Source organism: Amphibalanus amphitrite, unplaced genomic scaffold, assembly GCF_019059575.1.
Source record: "Amphibalanus amphitrite isolate SeventyFive unplaced genomic scaffold, NRLGWU_Aamphi_draft 000358F_arrow, whole genome shotgun sequence".
Lineage (NCBI taxonomy): Eukaryota > Metazoa > Arthropoda > Thecostraca > Balanomorpha > Balanidae > Amphibalanus > Amphibalanus amphitrite.
In genome coordinates, this window is record NW_024881852.1 from 52,232 (window position 1) to 78,402 (window position 26,171).

At 46.7% G+C, this 26,171-nt stretch overlaps 2 protein-coding genes across 2 annotated transcripts in view; one reads left to right on the forward strand and one right to left on the reverse strand.

Annotated features, from left to right (window-relative positions):
• Positions 1-24,168, forward strand: part of LOC122389447 — a 41,147-nt gene extending 16,979 nt beyond the window's left edge. Inside the window, exons 2-7 of the mRNA XM_043381523.1 lie at positions 215-313; positions 10,106-10,238; positions 13,304-13,446; positions 13,565-13,718; positions 17,676-17,790; positions 20,144-24,168. Of these exons, the coding sequence (XP_043237458.1) occupies positions 238-313; positions 10,106-10,238; positions 13,304-13,446; positions 13,565-13,718; positions 17,676-17,790; positions 20,144-20,284 (762 nt within the window). The 5' untranslated portion in view covers positions 215-237 and the 3' untranslated portion in view covers positions 20,285-24,168. The remainder of the gene's footprint in view (positions 1-214; positions 314-10,105; positions 10,239-13,303; positions 13,447-13,564; positions 13,719-17,675; positions 17,791-20,143) is intronic.
• The window catches only part of LOC122389446 (macrophage mannose receptor 1-like), a 34,849-nt gene continuing 28,531 nt past the window's right edge, over positions 19,854-26,171 (reverse strand). Inside the window, exon 9 of the mRNA XM_043381522.1 lies at positions 19,854-20,426. The gene's annotated coding sequence lies outside the window, so the exon portion shown is untranslated. The remainder of the gene's footprint in view (positions 20,427-26,171) is intronic.

Sequence of the window (26,171 nt, forward strand, 5' to 3'; positions counted from 1 at the left end):
ACTTGCCCCGGTCTACCCTACATATGTAGATTTAAGCGCTGCTACAACGAGGCAGGTATCTCAAGAGCCTTGAAGTGTTAATTCCAGGACCATAATAACTCTATCAGGCTCTCGGTCGCCCACCCCTCTTGGGACTGGTTTCTCACCGGTGTAGGATCGCTGTGTCGTCCGCCCTATCCATACATTAGCATTGATGAGCGGCGGCTCTTTTCAGGAGGGTCCTAGCGACGGTGCAGCATGGCTCGGCCGTCCGATGTGCCCGCCGCCGCCGCCGCCGCCGCCACTATGCTGGCTATCTTCCTGTGTAGTACAGGTGAGCGCAATGACCGGTGTCCCGCCCTCTACATTCGACAGTCCACTGGCACTCGCCTGCTACAACAGCGTGTTAGTAAAGACTGCCAGGGCAACGAATATTCATCCTTTTATGTTTATTTATTTAAGGATAAGTATTTAATTATTTATTTAACTAGCTATCGACTGGAGTACAAAATTAGGCGTCTGACAAGTAGCTCCCGTCGCGCTCTGACAGGATGATATCGCCACTCCGCGGTCCGATGTAACACACGGAGCCAACCGGCTCCGTCAGCTCCGATGACGTCACAGACATTGCGGAGTGATAAAATGGCAGAGTAGGACTGCGGAGACCGTCGGTCTGAAACTGAAAGGACTGGTCCGCACAGACTTTCGCACTTTCAGACTGGAACTGTCAGGACGGGGCCCCGCAGACTGTCAGGCTGAAACTGTAGTGTCCGTGCCGAGGAGATCGTCACGACTGTCAGGAGTATATCATGACCATCAGGCTGAGGTTGACGGCGCAACACGGCCTGGTTATACTCTGTCCGGGACCGGTGACTGCTCGAGATGCATAGACTGACGACCAGAGTTCAGAAACTCCCCCGTAAACACCTCCCTCTTCGTCTCCCACAACCCAGCACGGCGTCGCGTCCCGTCCCATCTCGTCCCGTCCCGCCCCGGTCCAGCCCGGCCAAGTGACGCCCCACTCAGAAGGTAGCACTCTCGGCCGGCGCGTGTCCCAGTAGCGACAGGTGGCCAGCGCGACACGGCGGCCGCGCCGGCCCGCTGCGCCGCTCCACTGCCGTGGGATGTGGGACGCGTCAGTTGGCCGTGACTGCAGAGCGGCGCGCCCGCGCCGAATCGCCGCCACCCCAGTCCCATTTCACGACTGGATGGGCGCTGAAGGATGTGCCGTATGGGAGAATTACGTGGTCCGGCGCCGGCCGCGGCGGCCGAGAAAGTCGGCAGCATTTTCCACCCGAGAGAATAATGCCGAGATGAGAGGCTGGCTAAGCCTCTTCCATGTATTATCGGCCGTGGAAGTGCTCGTAGCTTGTGAACTGTCGATTGCCGATCCTAGGAAGTACTCTAGCCTTTCTTCCCGGAGTTACTTTATTAGAAAATACCTATCGTCAAATGCTAAACATCAAGTGTTCCAGCAATATGTTACGAGCTAAAGGCGCCCGAAATGCTAGAAAAGTGGCATTCTTCATTAGTTGACGTGTCTGACATCTTTCAATTTAGCTTGACGATTAAAAGTATTGTGCCACCTTCCAATGATTTCCCATTTTATTTTTCCTATGATAAGTAGCTTCTGTTTTTACCTATTATATCGCAAAAAAAATCAAAAATGGGCCTGGAATAGTGCTTTTTTCGCTTAAAAGTTTATCGGCTTTTCGATATGTATAACAACTGTAGTGGGCTGACTTGCAAACAGGCGTCGGCAACAATCGTGAATGCGGCGCACATGTGACAATAAGCAAAGGTCATTATAGAGTTACGACGAACGGGAATGAGTTATCAGCTGGCTAATCGTAGACAACACAATGTCGAACTTAAACTGTAAGCCTGTATTGGTGCTGTTTCTTTAATTTGGCTGTCGAACATTAATTTGTGGTTTGAAATATGATTTTATGTAAAATAATTGATATGAAACAGCCGTCTCTTAAGTTATGACCCCATCTCACCACACGAAAGTGGCAGAAATGACAATGATCAGCTGACGCATTTTTCTTGGCCGAAGTCAGAGCGCGCGGCCCGACGCACCACCACCGCACCACAAAGTATGAGCAGAAGCCACCTAACAGGCGTGTTCGAAACCGCAGGAGATGATGATGAACGTGTTTATCGAAACTTGATTGGATGAGCCTATCGGTAATAGCGATTTTTGTGTGTGCATTTATTGTTCATAGTGGTGTGAAATGTGGTTGGGGTACGACCGACAACCCATCGGGGCGAATTTCGCACTGGGGTACTCAAAATTTGAAGAATTTAAGACGTTTCCATGAGTTTTGAAGGTATGGATAAGCTCTAAAAATCCGGTTCTCCTTATCCGGGTCATTAACTCCATATGGTCCAGGAAAGCTGGCACACTACCTTTAACATATTTTTGCTCCTGCTCGTGGTTTAACCCGCGCGGGGCTGGGGGGGGGGGGGGTAAATTTTACCCCCCCCCCCTCGCGATGTTTTGCGATATCTCAAAAACGGCGGCGCGCAGCGCCGCCAAACTTTCAGTACCTTTTCTTACATCAATTTGACACGTTCCCTGAAAATTTGAGCGAAATCCGTCGGAAAATTTTTTGAGAAATTGACGTTTTAGTGACGTCATGTTCGCCATTTTCGCCTCAAAAACGGCAAAAGTTCAAACGCCGCTAACATCTTCATTTTTAAAGGAATCAAGACGTAACAAAAAAGGTTATACGTAATTTTACTTTGTCTATCAAATGGCTATCTCGGTTGTTTGAAAATTCTGGATTTTGGCCTAAATTTTTTTTCAAAAAACTGACTTTTTTGGAAAAATCATTATAAAATCCAAAATTTTGAGTCTATCGAAAGAACCGGAATATATGTCAGAGAAGTGGTCTACGTGCACCTACATACCAAATTTTAGAAGAATCGGTTCAAAAATGTGGGAGTTATTCAAAATTTTATGACGTCACGACACACAATTTTTTTGAAAAATCACTTTTTTGGAAGTTCTAGACCTCGTACGGAAACAAAAATAGCACCATTCGATTCGCCGTGAAAAACTGCATCAGATAGTCACCTTTTTGGCCTTAACAACCAACTTCAAAATTTGACCTCACTTGACCTGACCTTGACCTGACCGCGACCTGAAATTCATCCAGAGGTGGTCCATATCACTTATTGAGTGTGCCTATTGAATTCTATGAGTAAAATGACCCATAAAACATGTGTCGCACATGCCCTTTTCTATATTTTGTTTTTTGGTGACCTGACCTGACCTGACCTGACCTTGACCTTGACCTCTGAATGATATTGTATGCAACGAATATTGTCTTGGTAGCCTAATAACACGTTTTGGGCGATCAGTCTCAGTCCATGACTCCATTCTTCGGCAACTACGGTGCAAGGCCGATACTGTAGAAACTTGCAATTTTTACCCTTGATCTGACCTTGACCTTGACCTCAAACTTTAAATTAAGTACATGTTTTTAGTATTTCGGGATGAGAGCTTTCGATTGGCGTTTGAATTTTCCAAATCGGACCATTAGTTCGGGAGATAACAGGGGGGGGGGGTAAAATTTACCCCCCCCCCCAGCCCCGCGCGTTCGGCTGGAGACCCCAGCCCCGCGCGGGTTAATATAGAAGTGAATATTGTTGTTTGCAACAGAGAATCAAGATAACAGTTGTTCAATGCGCATATCATCGTAAACCCAATATCATACCTTTCTTATGACCTTGTTGGTTCCTCTTCGAAATTTTTACGAGGGCCTTAAAAGCTCAACAAGTTGATCAACAAGGTAGCCTCAACTGCACTCCAACTTCCATGAGCAGGTATTCTGCATGGCACCTAACAGCTAATGGTGAGTGTCAGTGTAGGTCATCTTATTTGAAACTTTCGGACATATCTTCGGTAAAATTTGCATATGAAATGAAAACTAAAGATTTTACCTATGGCCTTTCCCGCTGGTGCTGGCGAATAAGTTAACACTAACGCATTCATTTATCATTCGACGCCGTCCTATATGTACATAGAAGGGAGAGTCTGCGGCGGAGCGGCGTCCCAAGAATTGGGAGGGCAGGGGCGGAGCGCCGTCCCCAGAACGGGTCTGCTGCGCACTGATAGTCCGACGCGCGGTGACATATAGGCTGCCGATTCAGGTGTCACAGCCGCCAAGATAGCAGGCAGAGAGGCCGTTCAGTTATATAGGGTTTTCCCATGTATAGATATGCTTGGTGTATACAAACAGAAACATAGATATACGAGTATTCTAGCTCATGCCTTATATAGGACGCCATCGTAGACTCTCCACTTAAAGCTGAAAGTTGGATTTTGAGTAAAACGAACTAATCATCGGTAAAAATATATTAGGCATATGATGAAAAATATTAAATTGTCAGATGTATGTGACCTTTCAATGGATCAGTGTGGGAGGTAGTCATTCGTCCCGATACGTTGTAACTGCTGATAAATTAAATGCCTGAATAGTGCTGGTTTTAACAGGAATATTGATTAATGCATCTGACATATTTCAAACCGTTCTATGAATTTTTAACCTGTTACCGATTTTTCGTCGCTAAATCTCACCAAGCGGCGTCTGTGATATGAGTGTTACGTCTAGCATGACTTGGGGATGTGTTTAAGCTTGTCCAAAAGATGGTGCCCTTCTGGTGCATTTTGAATTACTTTTGCAATAGCGTAAGGAGATATGCTCTTTTAGAATCTCCGATTTACCTTTTATGACAATGGACCCGCCACAACTCAGCAAATATGCTGAAGCCTGACACATTCCATTAGTGAGATGTAGGTCCATCAGGTTTTGATCACAATCTAACCTCTAAATACCAACAGAAAATCGTCCGAGTGCATTTTATATCAACCACTATATTTCCCTTCACATGTTGTGCCATCAAGCAGCTGCTTCCCATCGCTATTTGGCAATCATCGGATCTCACCGGCTACTCTGCCATCGTTCTGATAGCCTTCACCGAATTGGATGATGGCTGTGTAATCTGAGGTTGTTGATGTTTCTGGGCGAAAAGTCATCATGAGCTCAGCATGCTGTGTATTACTTAATTTCTAGCTACGTGTGACTTTGCCGTCGAATTTCGCGACGCCGTTTCTAATGCCTGAAACAGACTCTTTCCGCAGTCAGGAAATCCGCAGTCAGCATGCGAGAGCCTATTCAAATACAAATACGGCAGTGAACGCTGATCAAAGCATACCTACTGATCAATGATCTCTGATTAGTCACCGGCATATTAATGGCTTTGATGACTGTAGCTTACTCAGGTGGGCTCTCGGTGTTCGCCATCTCATTTGACCGTCGGCACCCATTCTGACAAAACAAAAAAGATGCTTAAAACCCGCGCCGTGCTGGGGGGGGGGCCCTCAGGTTTTTTTGCGAATATCTTAAAAACGGCGGCGTTCACATCTGTTCATACATCATTTCCGCACATGTTGTGAAATTTTCAGACCCGGGTCGTTCAAGGTCAGGTCACAAGGTCACGTCAAGTGATCTTACCTCAGAAAATTTCTAAGGCTCGCTATAGCTACACCGACCGTGCAATCGCTTTGAGACTTTTAGCAATTGATATCAGTAACAGTTTGCATTAAATTTTTATCTCGGATTTTCGATATATGTGACCTAAGATCAAGTGAATTTTACGACCTCTTCTCTCCATTATAAGTCAATAAGATACAATTAAAATGCACCTCTTTTGGACGAATGTCGTTCAAAACGTTCTCAAACATCGGTTCATAGGTAAACATGACACACTGAATCGGAAAAATGCACAGGTGACCCCTCTGTATGCCCCTCCCCCCCCCCCATGTCATCTCAGGTCATGAACGGTCACCAACAATTTTTTTTGGCCATGACTTTTGATAGAGACGTGCTAGAGCGGTGAAAACACGTCAGATGTGTTCAGCTCAGCGATACGGATCGACTGATTGCAACATGACCCTCTCCGGTCAAGTCATGACCTTGACCGGAGGTAAATTTTTCAAAATGACTTTTGAAGGTCAATAAATAGGTCATTCGACGCGTCTCGACGAGAGGAACACGATGCTACCAAAAGTAATGTCGTGGCTCTCTTGAATCAAAAGTTATCGCCGAAAAACCTTTTTCGTTATAACGGCTTTTTAGAGTTTTTGCCCTCTGGAGGCTAAACGGTTGACCTGAGGTCAAATCTGAGGACAACACTCATAAAGGTCTGTAAAAGGGCTATCGAATGCGCTTTTCCGCAGCGCTGTAGCTCTATTGGTTCCCGAGTTAGCTGTGGGCAGTTTCCAAAATTATTGAAATGGACTAAATTTGACCTTTAATGACCTCTGTTGACCTGACCTTTGACCGGACCATAAAAATGACTGAAGTGTGTTCTTCCTTATTTTTGACGCTCTTTCGATTGTCCCTTACCACGTGTCGCTACATGGCCCATGGCCCAGAAGCCGAGTTAGATGGGGGACGTGAAACGCCCCCCGCCCCAGTACTCGGCGGGAAGTTCAGGCCACCAGTACGGCGCGGGCTAATTGTATCGTGTGTGGTTTGACTAACAGAACCTTTTATCACTTGACTAGACGAGTGTTGCCGCGGTTGTCTCCTTAGCTACCATGGCACGAGACTGTTCGCCCGCCGCCTAATAGCACGCGCCCCTCGCTATGGTTAATGGTGAGTGCCCGCCGCCCGTCCCATTGACTGTTCAGATACATTACCTGATACATCATCATAGCAAGACATACGTCACGGGACACTGAGCCAGCGCAAGAGGTCTTTGTCGGCCAATCAATCCAGCATCATTGTGTTCGCCTTCCCAGATATAGCTCCTCTTATCAAGTGGCGATGCTGGGCAAAAATACATTATGCAACCATGCTCTGTTTCATATAGTTATACATAAAGTACCATGAGCAACATTCAACACGTATCTAATCTCACTGTTAACCCTATTAGTGGCAGGCTCCTGGTTAAGAGCACTCACTATAAGGAACGAGCGGAAGCATGAAACTCGTCTTTGCAGAGCTAAGAAAACTCGGAATGGGCGAGACCCCAGCGAGGGATGCATTCTTATGTGACACGGTTAGGGTGTCACTGCACACCGCGCAGTGCACGTGCGCACATGCAGGAGACGTTTCGCTATTCAGAACGTCTGCGCTGGACGATAGGTCAATGTTATGCACCAAGGCTGTACCTAGGGCTTTTGGAGCTTTGGGAGGTTTGGGGTATCTGAGAACAAACAGGTCTGTATCTCGTTAGGGATGGGCCTTTGATAGGTAACCACCGACGCTAAAAAAGCGTTTCACCGGTGAATGTGCTTATAATAGTCGGCGTGGGTTTTCAGTGGCTCAGAGGCCCATAGCTCCTGCATGTGTCCTATATGTATAAGGTCTATATGGCGAAAGCAGTCAGATGCAAACGGCTTTTTCCTTTTTGTAATCCTTGGGTAGCCCACAACTGAGAAAGATAAAAAGAAGCAACCTAACATGTAGTCTACCGACACTAAAGGTACAAGTATTTCCATGGGCGGTGCCACAGGAAGGGACAGAGGGAACCTCGTCGTCCCCTCTCAGTTCACGGAGTGGGGGATTATCCACCCTGTAGTGGGTTTTTGGGTGGGGCTCTTGGTCGTATTTTCGTTTTATTCAAGTGCATAATAGAAAAGACCGTGATACAGAAAATTTTAACACCGAGGAGTACGCAGTACTGACGCATGCAGCATGATAACATTTGTGACACATTTTGGTAAGAGAATCGCATTTTTATTTTGGCTCCTGCACTGCGATGTTTTCGTGCATGGCGCGACCGAAGTCTTCGCGTAAGGCGGATGTAACTAACGGGAAGATCAAGGGCAGGTGAGTTTCTCAATCCCTGGCCGAGCTGACTGACGAAGCTGACTGACACAACTTCGTCATGGTGAAGGCGTAAATGAACACATCCGACAATCTTGACGGCGAAGAGAGATGGAAAGGCATAGAGAAAAATGATCGATAGCTTTTAACCAATACTTTTAACAACGCATATGTAGTTTTCTACCTAAAAGCCGATTTTACTATCAGAGAGATCGGTGGCGGATCCAGGGGGAATGACAACTGCTCACTCATAGTGCCCGAAATCGATGTAAATGTGGCGTTTTTCTGGACTAAAATGAAAATTAAACAACTTTTATTAGTAACGTTTGCTTGAAACTGCACAGCAGTGCATAGGGAATCGAAATCCGAGGCGTTTTCGGAATTTGTAGAATTTTGTTGGGGGTACTCCCCCCAGTATCCTTTGTGGGTTCGCCTATAAGAAAGGTCGCTGGTTTGTACAGCTGAACTCACCTAAGGCAATTTCATCGGTATAATGTATTCATATGTTAAAAAAAATGATCGAATAACTGCTGATGACCTTTCATGACCTAGCATGACCTTTTTAGTGACCATTGGCCATCAACTGCACCTTGCCCGTTGCATGGGTCAGTTGTGGCAATGTCATGATTCTGAAATCATTTTGGGGTCATCTGCACCTTGCCGCATTTGTTCAAAGCAGGAGGCATTCGGGCTTTTCCTCCAATGGCTAGTTTATGATGGCGAAGCCATGAATCTAACCTGACATAATGTCGCAGGTTTTATAAGTACGAAACATACGAATGGCGCGCGCAGCACTGATACTTTTACCTGAGCGATACACATCTTGTAGGAGATAAGCTTTAGGGTTGACAGGACTGCAAATGTTTATTCGAGAGGCGAGGTTACTTGGCCAGGTGACCTTGCCTTAAGTGTCCTGGATCAAAGTTTGGAAACGGATTGTATGTAACATTTGATGTGTTTTGGGGTGTGCCAAACCCTGCGGAGCTACGCGACGGTTTTTTAAACACGAGTAGCAAATACCTGCTTTGCGGGGGGAGGGGGGTTCATTCGGCCAATTCGTCCCCACCCCCAATCAAGAACTCGTGGTGCCGCCCTGAGTATTTCAACGAAAATATGACATTTCGGACAATGAGCTTAAAAAAAAAACACGCCAAGACGTTATCTAAAATGACCAGAAAAAAAAACAGGACTAGTTTTGATATATGCTAAATAGTCGCGTCACACAGACGCATATCATGTTTGGCGATGAGCTGCCGTTGGACGTTACGCAGAGACAATGGCGCGATGATGGACAGCGTGCCGATCGGTGCCGCCGTGGTCGCCGGCTCGGCCCTTATATGTAGAGCGGCGCCGGCAGACTGCGCACTGCGCACACAATGGTGACAGCGGCGGGCGCCGAGAGATGACGCTCCGGGCCGGGCCGATCACCGGCTGTCGTGGGCCACGGCCGTCGAATCAGCAGACAGCAGATGCCGCCGTCGAGGGCGGCAGACTGACGGACGGAGGTGGCGGAGGCGAACGGAACGGGCGACAGTCCATGCCGTAGGGAGAGCGATCAACTAGACCTGCGCTAGTGGTGGAAACTGTTGCCTTTTCTCAGATCTAACGCACTGCGAGGCACACATTCTCTTGTGGTTATTTTTTTTTTTCTAGTGATTTCGTTCAAACATTTTTGGTATACTCTGTGCGACTCCTTTTACATTGCACCGTAATGTGTATTGTACATTCCAGGGAAGCCGAAATGGAAACTGTTTGCTGATGCACTAAATGCGTTCAAATACGTAGCTGTTCTGTTCGTTTTAACCCTCGCCGGGTTGATGCAACCCCCTAAGTTTTTTCGCAAATAACGTAAAAATGACGGCGCGTAGGCCCAGCAAATTTGGCATAATTTCTGGGGCAGCCTTTTGGCACGCTCCCTGAAAATTGTAGTTCTCTGTCATTTCAGGTCAGATCACCAGGTCGGGCAGGTCAGCAAAACCGGTACAATGTCAGGGTAAAATTGGACTATATTAGCGGCACCGGAATCGCAAGGTTTATCGTTAATAGCGTAAGAACCATACGCCTTAGGAACTATATGAATAGGGCACATATGAATATGCTTTTAAAGATTTGTTTTGAATGTTTTGCAGCAGGTTTGAAGTGGTTTGATCTTGCCTTTGATATCATGGAAATACATAACACGCGTGAAGTTTCGCGTGTTTTCAATGGTGTGCCTAATGAGTTAAACTTTCGGCAGTTTGCTTTAGCTAGCGTAATGTGTGCCGGTGATGTGTTGACAGGGGCTGTGGCTGCCGGTGACACGGCCTGTGACCGCGAGACCATGCACCGGTGCACCTCTCCACTGCGAGTGCTCACAGACAACAGAGACCTGGGCTTCGCTGCCTCCCGGCGCGAGCTGGCCAGGATGTGTCCGTGAGTCAGCAGCCGCCACTCCTCCAGGCAGAATGGGCTCCCGGCTCCGCTTGACTCAGACCTCTGAGTTGAAGTTTCTCTGCCCAGTTTTTTTTTTGAGGGGGTAGGCAGTCGTAGGGAGGCATGTGCACTGTGCAGTAGGTACTGGCACTGGTTTTTTATCTCAGCTTACATACCTAAATGAATAAATCTGTATTTCGAGGCTAAAAGACATAGAAATAAGTCACCGCTACATCATGAAAAAGCAAAACGCTATAAAAAATTGGTTGTGCTAATTATCTTTTTTCAACTTCATTGAGCTCTGAAGTCTGAATTCTGATCTATGGGTATAGTATACCTACTGTCTCAAAATGTGACAGGAAGTCAGTCCTCAAGCTAACCTTTTGATACGATATTATAATGATTTTGTGTGTTATCATAAGTGCTAAGGCCTGCCGTTTAGTATACGGAATGTGAACAGCATGGAATATTGAAAAAATGACAATCAAATCACATGATAGTCATCATACTCATCAATAGCTGTTCACAAAGAAACTCACGTACTCCACCTAAATATAAACGAACTTAGGTATAAACACTCTTATGGAAACAGGAACGCTTCATATTCTGAGCCCCTAGCGATGGATTTTGTCTACGTTGTCCTGCATTCGCGTGTTTTCCGGATGTAACGTCGTTTAACGCATGCATATTGCTTGAGATGAGTTTGTTTACCATGTTTTTGAAGCGTGGAAATTAGAGATTCTTTTGAAATAGCGGCTCGTCTTATGACTGAAGATATTAGGTAGGTCTTCCATCGAGCTGATGAGTTTATCGTAACTGAGTATCATCAAAGGTAAATACTTCTGGTGTTTTAGTCTCTTGTTTTCACGAGCAGGCTCCAAGCGCATAGCGGATAGGTCCTCATTATCGAAAACTTTAAGCCTACAAGAGGCTTGAGAGACTTACTTGTCAGCAGTCGTGCCAACGTTTTCTGACACGAGAAGAAGCTGAAGTAGTTGAAATGTTCCCCACACCAGCTAGCCAGGGAGATTGACTGATGGTGAGCGGATAGCTCCGCAAAACAAGGCTATAATGAGGGACGAGCAATGTATACTTTTGCATGAAAAATTGAAGTAAAAACTTGTCATGTAAATACGTTAATTTCATTATAGTTTGGCTCATGGTCTTACCCTCTCTAAAGAGTAAAGTTCTTTTTAACCCTCGCCCGCACATGCCATTTCCCCATCCTAGAACGCACATGGGGGGGGGGGGGGTGCCACCCCCCCCCGCGCCATTTCGTTCCTGTTGGAGATAGAGCTTAGCAGTAAAGACCAAAAAGATTCTTTGGGAAGAGACGAATCCAATGATACCCAGTTTTACCTTCTCAGGTCAGTCATTGACCTTCCAGGTCAGGTCAAACTAAAAAATGTTGCTGTTTTGGGTCACCGTTGGATATCAAGTGCGCTGCTTATCAAATACCGATGACGATGCTGTTTTCTGGTGCCAAGCCAGCTAGAACCTCTTTGTCACACTATCCGACCAGAATTTTGCTGCTGAGGTCATTTCAGGTCAAGTTAGGTCAAGGTCGATTATATGTGTTTGTATGTCTGTGTGTGTCTGTGTGTATATTGATGTGTGCACCGATTGTTTTTGGGTCCATATCACATGAAATCATGACCTGAGAAGCTTTTACCAAAAATGCAGTCAAAAAAACTTCACAAAAAGTAAATTCAGCTTGCCTAAAACGCAATTATCTTAGATGACCTAGGTTGACCTTGACCCTGACCTTGACCCCTGTACATCGTCGAACAACATGTTCCATGATAGGTGGGAGGTAAGACTGGTAAAAAAGGCCGAAATCAGGGTGTCAAAAGCTCACAAGGCCCATGGCAAACGCAAGATGTTGAGAATTGGCCATTTGGGTCATGACATGACCTGAAAAACAAGGTCATATCTCCGAAACCAAAAATCACAGAAACTTGAAATTTTCAGTGGACATCAAGAAAGGATAGACAAGCAGCTATACGAAAACGGGGGGGGGTGGCAACCACCCCCCCCCATGTGCGGGCGAGGGTTAAAGGGACCATCCCACCTTAACATTAGATTTGAGTTGAGATAGCCAAAATGGGGTCCCTGGCTCACAATTACCGGTTTCGGCACTCACAACAACGAGAAATGCCTTAAATCGGAAATATTGAATTTCAAAATTGCAGCATTTTGATTCAGAGGGGCTAATGCATAGGAATACCCCTCTGAATGTGTGACGTCAGCGCAGATATCTAACGATTTTTAAATGTTTGACTAAAACGTTTTGTAGCACGCGGTGGTATATGCTGCTTTGCGCGCAACAAGTGCCGCACTTTCAGCTGCCAAACTATTGCTTCCAAATAAAGTCGCTAGACACCTGTCCGTGCTTCTATCCTCAGGATACTGAAATCCTTCTCCTCCACGCCGCAACCCCCCTCCGGGCTGGACAGGCAACTTTATCTCATGCGGGCTGCTCCCTTGGAGCGGCGCCGCTGCTCCCGAGGGAGCGCACCCCGTAGCCGGGTGCAGTGAGTGCCTTGGGGCTGGGTGGCCTGTCCTCTGGACGGGCTCAGCCCCGGCGACTCACTAGGGTGCCTGCCCAGACCAATGTCTCCCCCTAATTCCTATCATCCTTCCGGCTCTGAAATGGTCTCATTGGACCGAAAGGGCCTAACCTAACAAAACAAACAAACAAACAATAAAGTCGCTAGGAACAGCGGAGATCCCAAAGAGTAAACAAAAGTAAAAGTCTAATATCTTGAAAACCGGTGAATATTTTTCGGTGAAATTTGGTAGATATTCGTTTTTGCTCTTTCTGAACCGAGCGACATCACTTTCATGCCAATTCATAAACTTTTTTGAAGGTGGGAGGGTCCCTTTAATTAAGTTTCTCAAAGCCCTTTCATTTTATTTTTGTGTCACCATAGGTGCTGGCAGATCACATCCGATACCCACTACCCATGCCATAGCCAAAGTTAAAGATAGGTTCAGTAATTGACGCACCCTTATACAATTAAAGATCCAATTGTGTGTAGTAAAAAGTGGCTGCTGTGTTTCAGGACTCTGATGGAGGGAATGGAGTGTTTCGACAATTTCACTGCCGACTGTCTGGAGCCCCACCAGCGGTCGTATTTTCTGACGCTGTACACGGGCACCCGGCTCGTCATCTCGGACCTGTGCGCCGAGGGCGGCTACCAGTCAGGTGAGCCAGGCAGCGCCGCCGCCGTGGTTTAGGGTGGGCTGTGAGCGGTCGTTGACGCGCACTCGGCCACCCCGGTCGGTATGTGCTGACGGGCGGCCGTTTTGTCCCCGTCCCGCAGAGTACCTGCTGCACGCGCCGTGCATGCGCACCGTGCAGCGCGGCTACGAGGTGTGTGCCGACGAGTATCTCTCGCAGATGGACAGGATTGGCCCGGGCGCCACCGACGACAGCGGCGAACACTCGTCGGCACACCAGATCCGCAAACTCTGCTGGTGGGTTGTTTGCGCTGCATGTTTTTATTTCATTTAATGTTTAGTTGTACATACGTGGTGGGGAATGTGTTTCGCTTTTTCCAATACCTACTTGCCTAATACGCTTTTTGGTGAACATAAATAATTTATCTAGGCTTCTTTGTAAAAAAAACTTCATTTCGTCCCTTCATGCACTAGAACGTTCAGCGTGAATGAATTCAAACACCCTGCAGAAGTGTGACGCTATAATAGCGTTTCACTTCAATTGCGCAGGCCTTCAAAGAAACCAAGTCTGATGGAAATTGGAAGGTGGGCTGTACTGGAGTGTGGCCTGTGGCTGGCTCTCCTGCGACACAGGTCTGCTGTGCCGGTGCCGCCAAGGACCATCGGTTAGAACGGCTGCCGAGCCCGAGAGGCCATTGATGCATCGCATACCGCGATCAATGCTCGTGACACTCCTGGTTGGGCCGGGGTGGGGGTGGTGGCGAGGGAGTGGGAGGGTAACGAGTGCTAGTGAGAGGGAAATGGCTCCCAGTGGGAGGGTAACGAGGGCTAGTGAGAGGGAAACGACTCTCAGTGGGAGGGTAACGAGGGCTAGTGGGAGCGAAACGGCTCCCAGTGGGAGGTGACTGCACGGGGGATCCGATTGAACGTATGACGCTTCTATTCATCGGGGAGCGGGGAGGTGGGTGGGGAGGGTGACGGTGGGAGTCGGATAAGAGATTAGCTACGTTACAGGCTCTAGGAACTGTGTAACCGGCGGGAGCTGCCGGGGAAAGTGGCAGCAAACCCCGGACCGCTGTCCGTCGTCATTGCCGGATCTCCGGGGGAGTGCACGTACGCCGCTGATTGATTTGTGCACGTATACGCCGCTGATTGATTTGTGCACGCATGGCCGCTTATCGCCGCGAGGGAACTCGGACGTAGCGACGGGGAAACACTGCAATATTTGCCGATGCTATTGGCATCAAATAACGTGACGGATGATTGTCTGACCGACGAAGCTGCTATGGAAATAGGCCGCATATTTTGTTTTTAATAAGTGGGGAGGTGAAATTGCCTTGTCTGGAGTACCTAAGCTATACATAGATATATTCAAAGTGGAATAAGCAAGCACCGCGGCATCACATTGATTTTGTACACATTCTGACCTTTACTGGGGGCTCCTTTCAACCTGGTTCAACATATTGCGATGCGCCAAATCGCATGTGTTGGTAACGGCTTGAGTAATCGCTGAGCTTGAGTTGTCAATAGTAGTTTTGGTGCCTTCGTAACATGTTACGAAGCTGTCAGAGGCGGTTGACACGTACTACGAATACCCGTCACGATTCCTAGGGGAAAGTGGGGTAAGACGGGCACCTTAACTTTGGAGCCATTTTTCGGCCGGTTAGAAACATCATAGAAACGGGAAACTGAGTGAAAACCTTTTACAGACATTTTACTTCCATTTGCCAGAAGATGAGACTTAGACCTGACTCAACAAATAAACTGCAGCTATTTTTGCAAAACCTTGCAAAAACCCATCTTACCCCACTCCATGGGGTAAGACGGTCACATGGGTAGGGCAAGACGGCCAGCTTCTTTCACCGACCAGCACAGCTCGCAGCAAATGCCCGAGATTAGCCGCATTGATACAGTCGCTCGTTGGTCTCAAGTGCTTCGGAAATGGCAGTATACGAGATTCGTGCAGAAGGCGTATACTCGTATATAGGCCCTAGTTCAGAAGCCATGTAGAGCCGTTTTTCACATTCATTATTCGAGAATAAACTGTGCCGAAGGAATATTGCTAACATGTCTGTGAGTATCGGAATCGAACATATTCTTATCAGAAATGCTTCTTTTTTCCTACAGCAACAAAAATATTTTTACCATTACAGACCCATCGGATTCATAGTTGCCCGTCTTACCCCAAACTCAATGTCAGAAGTTCAGCACGATTTTTCTCTGTGGACAATTTGATGCAGACAAAGCAAATCCGCGGTGAATGAACACTGGAGGCATATGAGTGTGCCACAAGTGATTGCCAGTTTTTAACTCTATAGTGCTGCACACAAAAGCTTGCACAATACATTATGAATGTTTTCAATGAAATGAGTGTTTTAAAGAAATCAAAATAAAAGATTATTGACCGAACACAAATTCACCAGACTTCAATGGCGGTGTGTAGTGGGAAAGGCTATTCTGGTCCTAATTTTTCTCGCTCGTAGCGCTATTGGTTTGGTCTGCAGAGGGGGTGCCCGTCTTACCTACCTTGACCGTCTTACCCCACTTTCCCCTACTGGTTGACCTGACCTGACCTGACCCGACCTAGTCTAAATGCTTAAAGACATCATCTGTGGTCAAAACTAACACGATATTCGTGATCAGCACCCCGAAAAACCCCCTAGAAGCCACACTTTACGACTTTCTAACAGGTCCCGATTTTCCCGACTTTGGGTCATTGACCTGACCTGGAAGGTCACCCAATGACCTAGGACCTTAAAATTGGGTATCATCGGCTTCCTCTCGTCACGGGCAACACGCTCGTTTTTTCCGCGAAGCGGGTGCAGGCGATGACATGCTTATTACTTAGGTAACTTGTTAACATTTGCTTTACCAGATCATTAACCTGAAGAATATCACCCTCCATAGATAACATGATTCATGTTTCTTTGGACTCTAAATTCTGCCATAAAACCGGAATTGCGCGATCGGAGGGTAGAGGGCAGGGTCACCGCAACAGGCTTCGCTTAGCGGTGGCTCTGTCCTTGTGAATCCTTCCTATCATAAAGTTCGGACTAAATTTATTTTTAAAAATGTTATCTATGCACCCTCATATACATAAGGCAATCAGTTTCAGTTGCAAGGGCAAACTCGCAATGATATTGCATTTTTAGTTTGGCACTTTCATGTTCGAAAACGGGTGTTAGTTTCAGAGTAAATAGAACGCTAGTTTCGTGGGTTGGTAAGGAATGTAGTCATGAGAGACGCAAGATGCTTTGTCCTCCGCCCGCGATGTTTGTTCGGCCTTCAGCTTCATAACACGTTAAGTTTCTGTGATGAGACGTCCTTTGTAGTTGAAAGGCGGCCTCAAATCACGGCATCTCCGCCTTGTTATAAATGCCCTGCTGTCGGCATATGTAGTCAAGGGTCCTGACCGAAATGTTGTCGTGGTCGCCAACAAAGTTCATTGGATTTCTGTGACGAGGTTATGCGTCGGGAAATCTCTCAGCTCCAGGCCAGATGTTTGTGAGAGTTCAGCAGTGCAGACGGCAGTGCAGTAAACGAACCGGGCATTTACTGCCTGAGGTGCTTGTGATCCAGTCTGCAGCGAAACAGGCGCTCGTATAAACAGGCGTTACCTAACTACAACTGAGCAATCTGCAGTCCGCACTCATCTAAAAATTGTCTGCCTGCATGTAAAAGAAAACTTTGCTGTTTATACGATAACTTCGGTTCCGGGAGTATGCCACTAACAGGGCTCACGTAGATGGATGGATGCAATGATGAAGATAAGATAGCTGTATGTAAACCGATAGCGCACGGCTCAACAGTTTCCTGCATGTAAGTACCTAGGGTGTGCTTTGGCATGTAAAGCATTTGTTTCCTTCCTGAGTCTCGAAGGAAATGACACTGAAATACACAGATCGCCTCCTCCCACAAAAATCTACTGAATGTTGTTTGGAAAAAAGCTATTTCTTTAAAAAAACGTTTTTGACTTATTTTTAACTGTTCTGAGCAGCAGCAGGAATAGCTATGCTAACAAACCATGTCGGTAGCTTTGAAAGGTACGGTTCTGTTCTTGGCTGAGTAGCCTGTCCCACCGGGGACACTGTACAGTATGCAGTCTCACCGGACCGGGACAGGTCTGAGTCGCTGCCTCGCACCAGCTGTTTGTCGATCAATCCCAATGCTTCCTCTTGTTCTCCCATCTCACGGCCCTGAAATAGTTTGAGTAGACCGTAGGCCTTAAAAGTTTTTATGTTCCGTTTGTTTCAGTTCTTTCAAGAGCTACCTGCACTGCTCACAGCAGGCCGTAGTACACAAGTGCGGCATCGGCACTTCAAACTTCACCAAAAACTTTTTAGAGCGGCTGGCGGGACCACTGGTGGCGGTAAGTTTGATAAAAGCTCAGTTACCCCGTTTACATGAGTCATTCAGCCTAAACGGAAATATCCGATTAGCCAGGGAACGGAAAAATGCGTTTCGGTGGCCCCGTTTACATGAGCCTTATCGGAAAAATCCGTTCCGGAACGGATAATTCCCTTTACGTCGGCAGCCCGAAAAATACGGATATTTTGCGCATTTTTACATGCCTGGCGCAGCTCCTATCAAACATTATTTGTGCTTGTTTTAGGCTTAATTTACTTGATTCTTTAAAGTTTTGTGTGTAGAATTGAAAATAATCATGGCACAAGCCATTATTTTACTTGTGTGCTGTAAAAGAAGTGTGATTAACTGTCAGAAAGCAAGAAAACAATTGAGGTCTTGGACAACATTGAAGAGCACATCTATATTGAAAGTCTTTTTGGTTTCAGAAAAAGGCTAAGATAGCTCATAATAGTCATAGCTCATCATGATGGACCTCCAGTAAGTTGACAAAGTGAAAATGCATAAAAGGATGTGCAGGATGGTGCCACACTTCAGAAAACATTGGTATGAAAGTGAGTGGTGCGGGATTGTGTATACATTTTTGGTTGACAGTGACACATTTGAAGCACTTGAATATTCCAGCATTTTATTTTCATATTTTGCTTTTAGCTGCTCAGTTCTTCAAAGACAGGGGCCAGATCAGTACTAGGTGAATTGTGTAGTAGATGTGACATGTGGGTGCATTGCTTGACTGTCGGGTGCAACACAGTATCCATCATTTCCATGTGTTTTAGTCATAACAGAAATTACATCTACTCACCACCAAACTTTAAGACACTATCAGTGCAATTCTCAAAATGCATAGAATAATCCACTCTCAATCACACCAGGTAAGATCAAGATGTGAAGATGAAGGCCGAGTGGTACCTATATGGTTTGGTAGGCTAGTTGACCTTGTAGATTGGTAGGAAGTAGTTTGGTATAATAGGTTGTAGGCATGTAGGTGTTTTTGTAGGATGGTAGGTTGAAAGTTAGGTTGGTAGGTAAGGTTAGGTATGATTCTACAAATTCCACAAAACTTGCCAGTTGCCTGCTTCCACCATCCGAGATTAACCAAACTTTCAGAGACCTTCCCACCACTGAAGAATCTACTTATTTGGAACAATAAGGTAAACATTTAAATATTGGTGGGGGGGGGGCAGATGGCAGTGTCACTGAGTAAATTTGGCTGTGTGTCTTGTGTATATTTTGGCATGCAGCCAAGTTACTGTCCCAACCAGCCTGCGTGCCCTGCCGTCTGGTGGCTGTTCGCTGAAGCATAAGTTATCTGAATCACTGCTAGGAAGTTTGAAGTAGGTACCTATGTAGAGAAAATTTTTTGGAGCATGTACTAAAGCAAAAGAAATCAAGCATCATATCCAGTGTACCAAGCACTAAATGGCACTAGCATGCTGTTCCAAGTGGCTATAGGGAGCGACTGGCTGGGAAGGCTATGTTGGTTGCCCTGGAATTGAACCCTGATTGTTGAATCTAAGAAATAAGGAAATTACCCCTAAACTAGAATGTTTCCCTTTTGAACCATAGGACGTTCCTCTCAACACTTATGTAGGTACTTTATGAATCTGCCACAATGGCGCGAAATCAGGGGCAAAAAGTGGATTTCATTGTCATTAGACCTACCATTCAAGATAAATATGTATTTTGATGTGTAAACTAAAAAAATTCATCTATAAAACATGCATATTCATGTCATTTTCTGCTAGATGCGCAAAAAATCTGTTTAGGCCTGACGTCCTAAACGGATATTTCCCATTAATTCATCGGATATTTCCGTTCCGCGTAATCGTCATTTTTGCGCGCCCAAACCAGTTTACATGAGTCGAAACTTGCGCACTTTTCGCTAAACGGAAATATCCGTTCTAAACGTCATTTTCGCTGACTCATGTAAACGGGGCTAGTATCACACTTCTGTAGTGTAACTAGTTGTGGTCCCACGCACCCTCCATACATTTGACTAGCTTCAGTACCTACCCATCACAGCGTCACCGTTCACTCAATCACTTGGGTCATATGAAAGCAGCAATGTCGATGATTCGTGACTTTTCTTGACATTGTAGAATGTCGTCTATCCAGTAAACCGAAACACCAGCTCACCAAAGCGTCATGCACCGTGCATCTATAAGGCTAAGACCGCACGCGCAATTCATCTACATCTACACCTATTTATGCACATAATTTTGCCATCGGTATTATGTGCTCTTTATGGTTAATGGCGTGCCAATGTCGCAGCGATGTGGCTGGTTTCTGTGACCTGACCTGTGTCTATGACCTTATCGGTGTCTCGCTGACCTGACCTGTGTGTCTCGTTCCGTCAGACCCACTGTTCGGGCTTCATTCACGGCTCAGAGGTGTGCAGGAGCGGCGCCGGCTCGGTGCGGGCGCTCCTCGCCGGCTGGATGACCGTCCTGCCGGCCAGCGGTCTGCTGCTGCTACTCGGCAGACTGGCCACAGCGTAATGCGCGCTCCGCTGCCGCTACCGCCGCCGCCGCCGCCGCTGCCGCTGCCGCTGCTGCTGCCACCGCCGCTGCCGCCGCTGCCGCTGTCGCTGCTGCCGCTGCCGCTGCTGCACTGCTGCCGCTGCCACCGCTGCTGCCACCGCTGCTCAGCGCAGCGCGGTACATACCGTCAACAATGCAGCGGACAGAGCTCAGTCATGACGTCTGAATTATCAGACAGTGTAATTGGACATCAGCACTGCAGTGGCACAGAGCGACCAGCCGCTCACCAAGACAGTGCTATCGGGGAAATCTATAAGACAGTACATTTACTCATCATTTACTGCCGATAGTTTCGTTTTGTTCGTTTCAGGAATCATGTCATTTGTTAACACCAGCTCGCGCCCCGCAGCATATACTGAACGACAAGAAAAGAAAATTATTTAGTACGGTTTGGTCTGAAAATGCCTATTGTTCAAGCAAACATTCATATTATACATAATCTGCTAGCTGGCAGGAAGTATCATTTATATTCATGCGTATAAATGGTATTGTCGTTCATATAGTATTTTCGGATACTTATTGAGCAGACAATCATAGCTTTTTATTAGCTAAAACAGTGAAGTTTTGTCTGAGGTAAGGCAGCATTGCCTGATTGTCAGACAGCACGACCAGCCAGTGTAACAGGGTAGCATTAATGGGACTCAAACATAAAAAAGATATTTTCAACGTGACATCGAACAATGTTTATCACCATTTCTGAAATGCTTCGAAAATGGTGATAAAATCTTAAGAAAACATTACCGATTGCTGATGGTGAATGCAGTGTGCGTGGTACTTGTTTTATTAGAAATCCGCGGTCCATGAGATAGGTATGGATTAATTATTTTTGTGCAATCTGTAGGCATGACTAATGAGTAATGACTATACTCTCTATATAAAAATGTCTATACTCACATGTGATCGTAACGGTGAGAGACTGACTGAATTGTGAGCGGGTTTTCCCCGTTTACCTTGAAATGCCGGTGTGAGGTGTGGTGTGTCCCATATCTTTGACAGCACAGGGTACCTATGTCATTCGTATGGTGTATGTGTCTGGAAGTCAAATTGAAAATATATTTGACATTCCATTACTTTCAAGGAATGACGATACACGACGGATATTGTTATGTGCTCAAACAACGGCAAGCGGACGAATTATTATTCCCTTACGACGTCGTTCACTGCGCGCTATAGCTTTGAATGTGTATTCGGTATTTACCTAACTAGTTGCGCAAAATATAAATTGTATGAGCCGTGGAAATGGAGATTAGACAATGGAGACGAATTCCTCCATTCTTTTGTTACTTACTACTTACTTTTCAACTACGCATACTCCGCTGCACAAACCGTGGGACCCAATCGTAATGCTGGTCTCCCGACACTTTTTGGACTGTCTGTCCTGTCCCGTTATCCACTTGTGGGAGCTGTAAGAATGCCTTTACTTCCATAACTCACCAGGCGACCCCATAAGTACTCGTAGTGTATGTCTCAGGCATGTATGATCATCACGTATTTATCAATTTCCTAAAAACGCTGCAATAAGATTTAAAAAAAAAATATAGAAAAGCATTGAAAAAATTCAGACATGTTGCGGTATGGCTTCTAGGGCAAAAATTTCAATTGTTCTTGATGATAACAATGAATCTTAAAATCCACAACCTTAAGCGATTTATATATAAAATGATTGTGATAACCAAGCAAACACCCAAACCCATGTCCGTCCAGTAGCTCAATTGCTAGCTTGTTGTACTCTTAGTGTAAAGAGCCCGGGTTCGAGTCGCTCTGGCGCTCGATAGACATACGAGGGGGTATCGAAAAGTTCTGATCATCACATAGAAGATATAGACCGATTTTGATGATTTTTGGTTGGTAGTATATTTGGTTCTTAAGAACAATGTTCCCGCAAAGAAAATCCTGAGAAGTGGTTTTATCTTATGTAGGAGAGACTTAGAAGTAAAAAAGATGAGTATTGGGCCCATTGAGGACCGAACCGTCAACCAACTAATGCATTTGAAACGGTATCACACTGAGAAAATACATCAAGAACGTGCAGTTAGTTTATGGCGAGGAAAGCCCATCTCATGCACTTACCGAAAATGGAGAAATAATTTTCAACTTGGTTGCATGGCCCTTGCAGGGGAGTCAAGAAGTGAGTGACTACCAGTGACTGACAAGGTGGTGACTGTGAAGGAAGTGGAGGACCTCATCCTTACAGATCGTCGTGTGACCTTTCAGATGATTGTGCAACAGAAAGGTCTCAATGCTGGAAGCGCCTGAAAATATTATCAGCGAAGAACTACAGACGATAAAGGAGTCAGCCCGCTTAGAAGTTCGTGTGTCTACTTTGTTCAAGAGAAAAACGCGTCTCGGCCTTTCGAACTGAAAACTAGGCCTTTTTTAGGAAATTGAAGACACCTTCGATCATTTGATGACTTGTGACGAATGCTGGATCTATGTGTATGATCCGGAGATAAAAAGATGATCAAGAAGTTTAAGCACGGCACATCTGTCCTTAAAAGGCGAAGATGCAGAAGCCGATATGGAAGGTCAATGCTGTCAGTGATCTGGATCTGGCGTAGGATAGTCATTGCCGACTGTCTTGATGATGGTCGGATAATGATAAGCAAGTACTACTGCACACTTTTGAAGACGTTGTGAGATGGCCTCAAGCAGAATCGCCGCAAAAATCTCAAGAATGATGTTTTATCCGCACTGACAGCGCCCCCGCCCAGTCGTCCTGAGCTGCGATTGAAGAAACAACATGAAGTGGACATTAAATCCTACCGCATCTAAGAAATTCACCTGCCCGGGTATTAACTGACTCTTGATTGTTACGGGAGATGAAGAATCCACAGTATGGCCGGTGACTTAAGAACAGAAATGACGTCATTGATCAGGTGGAGCAGTGATTTACGGGTCAGTGCGAGGGTCCTACAATGACCACCTGAGGCAGCTCAAGAAACGATGCAATAAGTTTGCGGTCGTGTTTGGTGACTTGTAAAGGAGCAATGAACATCATGTAAAAAAATCAAATTTCTATCTCATCTTATTCATGGTGATGATCAGAACTTTTCGATACCCCCTCGTATACGAACTCCAGACGGAGAAGGCCTGAGATTGGTCGGAGCAGCTGCAGCCAGTTCAAATCAGGGGAGGTATGGACCGTGTCCGGCTCTGATGGGCACGCTAAACATCAAAATCCTCCCGATCTCTTATCATTGTCCGATCGAACTGTATGGGTCTGGGCCTGTGAAACAAGCTCTGCTCAGCGTGAGTTCGGCCTCTGCTAAGCCGCTCCTTCAAATATTTGAGCTAAATGTATGATTTATTAAAAACTGGTGACTGGTGGGACAACCAAAAGCTTCCTTATCATAGGTATTCAGAGCCGGACTATTCTTCCTATGTGAAACATACTTTATAAACTACTGTATTACTGATAAGTGGTCTATGATGCAATTTATTAAAACTCGTTATCATCTTCTATTCGATCAAGAAGAGATCCAATTTAATCATAAATTTGTCATTCTGCCAGCACGCATGTGCAAGTGAGGCAGTCTGAGCTAGGGGAAAATCTATCAGCCGGATTAACTGTGTTCATATTCATTGGCTGCTATTTAGATGTGATGTATGCGTCCAATAGCTGGTTTAGTTGAAAAGGATGTATTTATGTGCAGGTCCGCAAGTATGTTATCAGTGGATGACTACACGGGATGAGAATGTGCTCAATGCGGTGTGTTCGAACCCGTAACACTTGTGACGTACGATGAGTTGTGGCAGTATCGACACCAGATTGCCGGCACACCATAATTATTGGAATTTGGTGTGGTGTTCGAGAAATATACTTCATATTTTAGTGGCATAAATGTGCTGTTTGAAAACGGTATGTGCTGGGCATTCGCGGGTGACAGGTTGTTGGATCACGCCCTGCCAGGATTTTTAGCCCCAACGCTCGCGGTGCTGCTTTTTTCGGGGGCTCCGCTATATATAGATAACGGATTCTGACTCCACTTCCACCTACAGAAGTTTATTGCTCTCTTTAGCGCTTGTTCATTTTAAATTGATATTTACTTTATGTAAGATATATGAAAAGCGAAAAACGAGCAGGTCACTTTCCACAAGACGTATCAACGATCCCCAATTTTTAAGGTTTCATGTCTATAGGTGTCCTCAAAGCCTCAAATGCAAAATTAAGAACCCGGAAATTTGAGGTCAATTTTTACTATGACGTTGGACTTTAACCCGCGCCAGGCCGGGGGGGGGGGTATTTGAACACCCCCCCTCCCGCGGTTTTTCGCAGATATCTCAAAAACGCCGCCGTATTTGGTACACCTGTTTGTGCATCTTTTCCGCACGTATTGTGAAAATTTCAGACCCAGGTCGCTCAAGGTCAGGTCACCAGGTCACGCCAAGTGACCTCACCTCAGAAAAAAAATTAGAAGGCTCGTCATAGCTACGCCGACTGAACGATTGCCTTGAACCTTTCAGCGATAGACAAGAGTAACAGCATCAATAAAATCACTGGCGGATCCAGGCTTGTGTTTTGGGGGGGGACCAACTCATGCAGGAGCCAAACCTAGGGTACCCCCAAATCCTGTTTTCTCATCGGATTTAGGCCACTTATTTTTCGTCACAGCCCTGACACTATGATTTTTTTTTTACTAAAAGGAAAAATATATAAATGGTAGCCCACCCGACCCATGCCTTTATATTATTTTGTTAACACTTACCATTGCTTTTGTCGACCAGTTAACCCGCTTCGAGTCAGTGCTTGGGTCCCTTTGCGGGCTGGGAGGTGGTAAAACACCCCCTGTCTTACTCGGCTCCTGGGCCACGCACTGATTGAACTAGGTTTCATTATCGTTTGGGGGAGGGGGTAAACGGGCCACTTTAGGCCTCTGGGAAGGGGGCATGGCCCTAAATGCCCCCTCCCTGGATCCGCCAGTGTAAGAGACCATTGGAGCTGCAGTTGGGTACCTCAGACGTCAGGGTACGCCCTCAGATGTATAGGACTCGGTCACTCGCATGGAGACCTCTTATGCTATAGTGGACTGAAAGGACCCAAAGGGCTCCCGGAGATAGACGTGGGCCCCCAGGAGCCCGCCAGAGCCCCCAATAAGGGATAAGTGAGGGATACCAAGTGCCTGGAATTGCATATTGCATAAGCCATAACGCCTTTACAAATCAATATATATTATGTATCAGTGGCAGATCCAAGGGGGCCAAATGGGTCATGACCCCCCTTGGTACGCCCGGGGGAACCACAGGCCTGTCAGGGGCACCACCGGCCTAGCAGGGGCACCACCAGCCCGCCAGGGGCACCACAGGTCTAGCAAGGGCACCACGGGATTGTGAGGGGCCCCACAGGCTTGTCAGGGGCACCCCAGGTCTGTCAGGGACACCAGAGACCTGCCAGGGGCGCCGCCGGCCTCGCAGGGGCACCATGGGCCAGTCAGGGGCACCAGAGGCCTAGCGGGGGTACCACAGGCCTTACAGGGGCACCACCGGCCTTGCAGGGGCACCTTGGGCCTGTCAAGGGCACCACAGTCCTGTCAGGGCCCAGGGGCGCTACAGGCCTACCAGGGGCACCACCGGTCTAGCAGGGGCACCACCGGCCTCCCAGGCATCACGGCATCACGCAGGGGCACCTTGGGCCTGTCGGGGGCATCACGAGCCTGTTGGGGGCACTTCAGGCTTGTCAGGGGCACTACAGTCCTGTCAGGTCCCAGGGGCACCACAGGCCTAGCAAGGGCACCATGGGCCTGTCAGAGGCACCTCAGGCTCCCGTGCCCCCCCCCCCCCCGGATCCGCCAGTGATGCCACACCACGCGAAACACCGCCAACTACCAGCTGCCGCGCCATAAACACG